Raw genomic sequence first — 9515 nt, 5'->3', positions numbered from 1 at the left:
ATTTTTTACCCTTAAATCCCGAATCTTTAACTTCAAATTCAAGATTCGGATTCCCAAATTCAAATTTTAAAGGTTTCAAGTTAAAATTCAATATTCAAAATTTGGAGTTCGGGATTACAAAATTATAAAAAAATTTGCTGACTCATTTTACTACATAAGCAAATAGTTGTAATTAAAAGAACAGAAGATTCAGTAAAATTCCAGTAGTTTGATCATGCAACACGAAAGTACTACACATCGTTTTTCCCATTTAATTTTAATTCAAATTCGAAGTTGCATCTTTGTACGCAATCTTCTTCTATAAATTTAAACCAAAATCAGACTTAAATGCTAAACTAAAAAGGCCATGGAAGAAGCTCATTCTAGTAATCAAACCCCATTGTTGAACAACAAGCATCATAATCATCTCCATAGAACTGGTAACTGTGTTCCCTTTGTTTCAGTCTTAATGATTTTATTTCCAAACACATCCTGTTTTTGTGTATCAAGTGAAATTTGATCATTTGGATTTTTTATTGATGGTTGGATGAAGGGAATGTATGGACGGCGGTGGCGCATATAATAACGGGGGTCATAGGCGCCGGGGTGCTATCTCTGGCGTGGAGCATGGCTCAGTTGGGGTGGATTGCCGGACCTTTGGCTATGGTGCTCTTCGCGTCCGTAACTTTGATTTCCACGTATCTCCTCTGCAACTGTTATAAAACGCCTGATCCTGAAGTTGGACCCGTCAGAAATCGATCCTACATCGATGCTGTTAACATGAATTTAGGTGAGATTTTTAAACAGTTTATCATCTTTTTTTTACTGACTCCATCTTTGAAACTTCATCAAAACATATTCTTAATCATTATATCGTCGGTAGATTTCAGAGTTTCTATTGGAGGAACTCTGAAAAAAAACACGTATACTAGAGTTTTGAAGGTAGTTGAGAAAAGATAGGTCCATGTGGAATGGTAGATTCAATCACTGAACCTACAAAGAAAAGACGGTAGACTTTTCATCTTCATAGTTCTGCAGCTCTGCAAAAATTTTCTTTCGCTAATATCTTTGTTCATTTCAATGTTCAATTTTCTGCTTTTTTTTTCTCTACTTGAGTTCATCATTTGATCCAATTACTGATTGACTCATATGCTTTAATAACAAAACATACATACTTAATTGAGACACAAATAAAGTATATGGACCAAATTGAACATTAAAATCAAAATCTGAGAAAAAAAATATTTAAATATCAAATTAAAAAAACTCGATTATCAAAATAAACTAAAACATTAGATACTAAATTAAATATTAAAACCATTTTCTTTAATCACTATTAAAGTCAAATCCATCCATGTAGGAAGCCCACAAAGGAATTAGATTTTGTCATGCCTTGCTAAGTTAGACAAACTCGGCTTCGAGTGAGGGGAAATTCATTGATTAAGGTCGTGATGATAATCATGAATGTTTCATCCTAATGGTGATGATTATGTATGGGCCTTTTGACCATTGAATCTCTGGATTGATCATATAATGCATAGGTGTCCACTTACATCACTAAATTTCATATTTTCACGCAAGTCTTTTCCTGAGTTTCCACTTGTATGCATCAGGGATTCATGAATCTCCAAGAATTTCTAAACTATTTCAACTTTAAAATCAGATCTAATCAGCCTACATAAAAAGCCAACAGTTGGCATATTCTCTTGGATAAAAGGAGATTGTAAAACCAAGTAATTTTCAATCTAAATCATGCACCAGAGCAATGCCATTGAATAAAAGAGGTCAGTCTTTATATTGAAAGCAAATTCCTACTAAAACCACACTTCACTGTTTGTTCACCAGCTGTTAATTACAACAATATATGTTTATACATGCCTGTTAGTCATCAATTTTGATTGCTTATCATGGATTTTCAGGGAAAACCAATGCAAGGGTTTGCGGCCTTTTTGTTCAAGTAGGCTTGTATGGTATGGGAATAGCATATACAATAACATCTGCTATTAGCCCGAGGTGTGTTGTTAAGGTTCCTTTTACTCCAACTGCTTGATCCTAATTTACTATGGCTAGTTCACCAAAAGATGCTGCCGTTGCTGCTTATGTTACTCCGACTCTTCATTTTCTTGAAGTATCTATGTTCGACCCCCATATCAGATGCATGTATAGACAAGAGTATGAGTATGACCCTTCAAGGACCTTCCAAATATATGAAAAAACTTGAAAAGAATTGAACATACCTGTGGCAGACCAACACTCGCACCCCAGTCCGAGTAACATAGGTTGTTGCTATTGATTTTCCTCTTTTTAGAGGTATGGTTTTGGTTGCCAATGCCTATTTTACTTGTGAATGCAGAGCAATTCAAAAATCCAACTGTTACCACAATGAAGGGCATAATGCTGAATGTTATTTTGGAGATGCTCAGTATATGCTAGCTTTTGGAGTTGTTCAATTAATACTGTCTCAGATAAATAATTTTCACAACATACAATGGCTATCGGTGGTTGCTGCATTCATGTCCTTTGCTTATTCTATCGTTGGTCTTGGACTTGGCATTGCTAAAGTAGTAGGTAAAATGATGAACCTATAGATTTTTATAGATTTCTCATTGTAGAATATCTGAAAGAACTTGACTAAGATCTTACTGATGTTTCTGTTCTAAAATTGCAGGAAATGGTTATATTAAGGGTTCCATTCGAGGAATCTCAACATCTACTACTGGTGAGAAAGTTTGGCTGGTTTCTCAAGCACTTGGAGACATAGCATTCGCCTATCCCTACTCCCTAATTCTTATTGAGATACAGGTTGACACCATTAAAGATGAGTTCATATTGTTATTTCTTCATTCTTCTTAAAATATCCTTGTCAAACATATATCTGAAAATGAGTATGGGATAATATGAAAAAACTTGGAAAAAATTCATCATGCCCGTGTTTGACATTCTCACATGAGTCTCAGTAACATAGTTGAATGACAGTTTAAGTCTTGGTGATATGCTGAACTAATGGTGATTACAATTTTAAAACTTGAAGGATACTTTAAAGTCACCTCCTTCTGAGAAGGACACCATGAAGACAGCTTCAATAATATCAATTTCTGCCACAACCTTTTTCTATCTCTGTTGTGGAGCACTTGGATATGCAGCCTTTGGAGATAAGACACCAGGGAATCTCTTGACTGGTTTTGGATTTTACGAACCATATTGGCTCATCGACTTTGCTAATATGTGCATTGTTCTTCATCTAGTTGGAGGATATCAGGTACTAATAACATTATGTTTGATTAACATTTTCTGGTTCAGCTACATGTTATCGTTCTTAGGAACTTTTCAGTTGTTAAAATGATAATCATATGGTTTCAGGCCTTTGCTACTTAGAAGTACTCGTGTCCAACATATATCATGGCATAGATACGAGAATATAGCCCTTTAAGAATCATTCAAATTCATAGACATGTACTCGTATCCAACTCTCACACTAGAGTTTGAATAATGTTGGTGTTAACCTTTGTGTTAATGCCTTGCATTTGGCAGGTTTACAGCCAGCCACTATTTGCAAACGTTGAGAAATGGGTCTCAGTGAAATTTCCGGACAGTGGAATCATACACAAGGATTTCAAGTTGAAACTCCCACTTTTGCCAGCTTTTAAATTAAACGTTCTTAGATTATGCTTCCGCACCATTTTCGTAGCTTCGACAACAATAATTGCCATGTTATTCCCATATTTCAACCAAGTTTTGGGAGTATTAGGAGGCATCTACTTCTGGCCCCTATCAATATACTTTCCAGTGCAGATGTACTTCAAGCAGAGAAACGTTGAAGCCTGGTCACTAAAGTGGGTCATGCTCCAAAGTTTCAGCCTTGTGTGCCTTCCACTGACATTGTTCGCCCTGGTCGGGTCGATTGAAGGGCTCATAACTGCAAGATTAAAATAAAGCAACTCCATTGATTCTAGACAATCATGGGGAAGAGAAAGAAACATTAGGATTGTACTTGTATAGAAATGTATGAAGTTAGATTTACATTTAGTTGGAAATTACAATAAGCCTTTGTACTTTTTCAGGAGATTAGGAAACATGGTATTGGGATTGTAGTGTTGGAATCAAATAATCATCTCCTTGAGCGAATTCAATGGTGTGTGTGCTTGAGCATTTGGAATGTGGGTAATTTTTGAATGATTTATCAGCAAGGTTTGTGTGTAAATTCATGTATTTATGTATTCGAGTCATGTTCCTATATTTATGTATCATTAAACCTTCTCCTAGTGATTAGGCCTATTTGATCCTTGCTGAATTTCCTCCAAGTTCTAATCTTCTTATTGTTTCAAATTAGAAACTTTGGGCTTTTCTGAATCCAATGGGTTGGGAGCCCAAAGAAAATAAGGAAAATGAATACATTTTTTTAGCAACTATTCATTTCTTTTTCTACATATTATTTAAATAGCAAAAATCATTTCCTTACAGGTTTACTATCTATTGTCCCTCTCCGATTCTTAAATTAGAAAATAATGCATTTCAGCGTATTCGAACTCACAACTTCCTACACTGACAACAATGCTGATACAAATCAAGTTAAAACTCAATCGGCACTTCCAATTTTTTACATGAATTAAACTATATAAAAAGAAAAGAGTTGGAATATATACATTGTGGAGTGGCTTCATACTATTTTCCCGCAATTTATGAAAAAATCAGTCTAGTTTAAGGTATTGATAAAGTCAAACCGACAAATATTTGATGAAGATTGATATTTTTGGATGGTAATATGGAATATTAAAACATGTGGTAGCTGGGGCATAGGGATGGGGTTGGGGGGCTACGATAGCAAATTGGCATTAGTTGACCTCCATACTAGGCCTAGGAACCCTCTTCTATTTAATAACGGCAATAAATAAAAAAGAACGAAAGCACCAAAAGTGTAAAAAGGAAGGGAATTTTGCATTGGATTCGAACATATCAAGCACTCGCCTCGAGACTTTACACACACTGCACACTTCAGACAGCACAAGACACAACACATCGCAGAGGAAATGTCAAGTTTGGGTTCTCACTGTTTTTCCTCCTATTGCCTTGGGCTTCACCTATATCTACAATAAGCATTTCACAACCAAGGCTATTTTACCTAAATAGCCCCCAAAAATATTATATTTATAAAAATAATTCAAGTTTAAAAACAATAACTAAAATAACCTGAAATAAATAATAAATTTGGGTTGTGGCCAGCCAATGGCTGGAACCCACTCATATTTTGCACCCATGATTGCCTGATAATTGTATCAGACTTTAAAAAAATAATTTTTGAGTTTTGGCCTATCAATGGCCGGAACCCATGTATTTTTTAAAAAAATTTGTATTGTCAAAACCATTTTTTTGAAAACAAAAATTTAGTTGTCGACTTTAAAAATAAAAAACTGGAGTCACCACCAATCCTTTATTGAGGTGTGATCGGCTCACCTTAAAAATTATTTTGGTCTACGAAATTTGAGAAAACGAGTTCGGGAGTCAGTTACGCACGAAGAAAGGTTAGCACCCTCGTAACGCCCAAAATCGATACCGAATTGATTGTTTAATGCCTTGGTGTCGAAAATTTGAAAAGATTTAAAAAAAAATTTAACTTGAATGAATTAAAAACATTCTTATTTCAAAGAAATAAAGGATCACACCCAGTAACTTAGGGCACAACACTTTTTAATCTTCAAAATTAAGTTTGTCTTTTGATTTTTGAAACCGATGCATTTAAATTTGAGAAGGATATTTGTTTATTTAGGTCGAATGAAAAAAATCAAAACTCAGTAAGTTAGGGCTCAATTTCTCAAAACTCCTAAATACAGAATATGGCCTTTATTATTTTAGGAAAATCTTCATTTCAAGAAAACAATATGTCATACTCAATACGTTAGGACACAACATGTTGAATTCCCGAAAATAATTTTGATTTATGAATTTGTGCGATTTTATTGCAAAATAAATACTTAGCTATCTAAATTCATCGAAAAAATCGAAATCTAGTAAGTTAAGACACAATTTTTCTCGAGAATCATGAATACCAAATATTTTAAAAATTACGAAATAAGATGATTTTCATGCTTTAATTAAAAAAATATTTTTTAGAAAACAAATATAAAAATATATGCTTAAAATGCTAATGAGAATAGCACGAGCAATAATCCAATAAACAATAAAATCAAATAAAATAAAGAAAAATAAAAAAACAAGTCAACTAATGTAAAACAAACGGTAATAAATGAGTCGAATTAAAATACTTTTGTAATTAAATGGGCATAAAAAAGTAGACATTTTGTGAAACATTAACCATAAAATATATGAAAATTTTAATATACATATGTATGTGTATATACATAAAATATGAAAAATATATGTACGTATACATACTTTAAAATTATGAAACAAAAATATATAAGTATGTTTATAAATAGGTTTATAAAAATTATAATATATAGAAGTATATAAAAGTATACATATTTAAAGATATGTACATATATATTTACAAAATAAAATAATATATATAAATATAATAGATAAATAAACCATGAAGATATATATATGTGTAAAAATATGTATGTATACAAATGTATATATAAAAATATATATATATATAGAAAGAAAATGTAAGTATATATATAAACTATAAAAACAATATGTACGTATATTTCAAATGTATTCACATAAATGCATGGTTATAATAATAATAATTTAAAACAATAATAATAATAGTAGTGTAAAAATAACAGAAGGACTAATTCGTAATCCAAACAAAAATTTAAAGGGCAATTCGAAATAAACATAAATGTGCGAACCCCGTTGAACACGCACATAACAGATAGGGACCAAAAGGGAAATTAATCCATTCTCCCAAAACGTTGCGTTTCAATAAGGACCGAAGTGAAATAAAAATAAAACGTGCAGTAAAATTTAAGAAAATTACGAAATTTAATTAACCACACTGCAAAAACAGGGAGGACCAATTTCGCAAATATCCCCAGCAGTGAAAACACGCAGGTCTCCAAGCGGGTCGGGTCAATCACACGGGTGTAGGCCTATACGGCGCCGTTTTGGGGCCACTGAAACAAGCCTAAAACGACGTTGTTTCATGTATGTTATAAAAATCAAAATTTTTCTAAAACAACCCATTTTCTGCCATTTAAAAACAAACAAACAAACAAACCACCCTAACTTTCTCTGCTAGGGTTTCTAACCTTTTCTTTAGCCGTCGCCGCATCTTTGTCTTTCAACCCCGGCTCCACCGCGATTGGTGGCCGGATATTCACCGAGTTGGGTTTTTGAACCCCGTTGGAGCAGATCCGAGTGCCAAGGTAAGCTTTCTTTCTTTTCTTCCTTTTATTTTATGCATAAAAATAAAAACATAAAAAATGATGAACACAAAAAAATCACCTTTTATTCAAACTTTTCTTTTCTCTATTTTTTTATCTTTATTTTCAATCTTTTTCTCTGTATTTTTCTGTGAAAAATCCCCCTTTTACAGATTTTAATTCGGCCTTATATTGCTGAAATCCCCAAAAAAGAAAAACTCCCAAAAACTCATATTTTCTCCCATTATTCGCTATTCGTGGTCGTGGTTTGTTGCAGGAAGAACTTGCGTGGTGCGGGGCGACGTGCTGCGACATTCGTGGAGGCGTGTGAGGGAGCCGTGCGGCGCGCCCTAAGGTTTCTGCCTCCTTTGCTGAAAACATGTTGTGGGCCTATTGGGCTAGGGTTCATTGATTCTGTCTTGTGTTGTTAGTGCTAATGGGTTTTAGGTTTAGTATTGGGTTTGGGGTAAATGGGCTTTGGACTGTTATTGGATTTTGATATTGGTTTTATTCATTCAAATAGGTCTGAGCAATAATTGGGTATCACAGCTGCCCCTCTTTGCTCGTTATTGTGTAACGGGAACAGAGGAAAGACTAAAAATAACCAATTTTGCCCTGTCATGCTGGACCTTGGCGCTCTTCTTCTTCAAGTAGCCTCATTCTAACCTTCTGTGTCTTCAGAAGTATAGGCATTGGTACTTCAATCCACTCCACTGCAACATCAAGGAGATAAGATTTATACCTTGTAGCTTCTCAAAAGAACAAAATTTGCTATTTGTAGTCTGCTCCACTGTAACTTTAGGGAGATAAGATTTGCTATCTTCAGTCTACTCCGCTACAACCTCAGGGAGATAAGACTGCATGCAATCCGCTCTACTGCAACTTCAGAAAGATAAGATCTTATTTTAATCTGCTCCACTGCAACTTCAGGGAGATAGGATTATTTTCTTCAATTTGCTTAAGTGTAATGTCGAGGAAACAAGATTCACCGTTGTGACTTCAATTTGTTCCACTACACCACCAGGGAGGTAAGATTCGCCATTGTGGCTTCAATCTATTTAACTACAATGTTAGGGAAACCAGATCCGCCGTCGTAGCTTCAATCTATTCCACTGCACCGCTAGGGAAGTAAGATCAGCCGTTGTGGCGTCAATCTTTTTAATTGCAATGTCGGGGAAACCAGATCCGCCGTTGTGGCTTCAATCTGTTCCACTACACCGCCAGGGAAATAAGATCCGCCGTTGTGGCTTCAATCTTTTTAATTGCAATGTTGGGGAAACCAGATCCGCTGTCGTAGCTTCAATCTGTTCCACTACACCGCCAGGGAAGTAAGATCCGCCGTTGTGGCTTCAATCTATTCTACTGTAATGCCAAAGAGATAGAATTCGCTGCCCACAGCTTCAATCCACTCCACTTTAGCTAATCCAAGCCTTAACGCCAGGGAGATAAGATCCGCCGTCGTGGCTTCAATCTACTCCGCTGCAACGTCATGGAAGTAAGATTCGCCGTTGTGGCTTTAATCTATTCCATTACAACGTCAAGGCGATAAGACGAGTATCTTCGATCTGCTTCGCTGCCAATACAGGAAGGCAAGCTCTGCCATTTTCAACCTACTTCATTGCTGCCCAGGGAGACAAGACTGGTTTCACCGGTTTGTTATCTAGGGAACATGACCTGTATAATTCAATTTATGAACCTAATTATACCTAGCGATTAGGATATCATGATCAGAATGAATCAAATGCTCCTAACTAGACATATATGAATGACATTTGAATGAATGTAGAATATTATTTTTTTGAGAATGATCCCTCTCTATCACTTAGGTTATCATTACTCAAAGTTTATTAAGGTTTTATCACTGAAGTGCTACAACGCATTTTTGCACGGCTCGCATCTCTAAAGAAACGCTTGATTAGATTGCCCTCCACTGTAAACCTCAAAGTTCCATCTATTGGGACGCAAAATTTGTACCATCTTTCTCCCGCTGTGACCTAAGGGTAGAAAAATCTGGTCTTTTCTCAATTCTTTCCTATCGCAATTCAAGGATATAGAATGTGAAACTCCTTGGTTCTTTACACCATTCCCAATGTGTCATACCAAATGCTCATGCACAAATGAAGACTTTTTTCTCCGAGAAAACCTCTTCCTATTGCTTGGTGATCATTGTCTGCCTGTTCATTAAAGCCTTATAACCGACACGACATC

The 9515-nt window shown here is 35.1% G+C and overlaps 1 protein-coding gene across 1 annotated transcript; it reads left to right on the top strand.

The window, feature by feature from the left end:
- Nucleotides 1-247: 247 nt before the first annotated feature.
- On the top strand, nucleotides 248-4270 carry LOC107918491 (probable amino acid permease 7). Its single transcript, XM_016848059.2, has 7 exons — nucleotides 248-419; nucleotides 533-769; nucleotides 1899-1992; nucleotides 2333-2547; nucleotides 2648-2781; nucleotides 3011-3238; nucleotides 3511-4270. Exons 1-7 carry the CDS (start codon nucleotides 347-349, stop codon nucleotides 3910-3912), a joined length of 1383 nt encoding a protein of 460 aa, XP_016703548.1. The 5' UTR covers nucleotides 248-346; the 3' UTR covers nucleotides 3913-4270.
- The last annotated feature ends 5245 nt before the right edge of the window (nucleotides 4271-9515 follow it).

Source organism: Gossypium hirsutum, chromosome D13 (genome assembly GCF_007990345.1).
Source record: "Gossypium hirsutum isolate 1008001.06 chromosome D13, Gossypium_hirsutum_v2.1, whole genome shotgun sequence".
NCBI classification, from domain to species: domain Eukaryota; kingdom Viridiplantae; phylum Streptophyta; class Magnoliopsida; order Malvales; family Malvaceae; genus Gossypium; species Gossypium hirsutum.
This window is presented reverse-complemented; position numbering and strand designations above follow the sequence as displayed.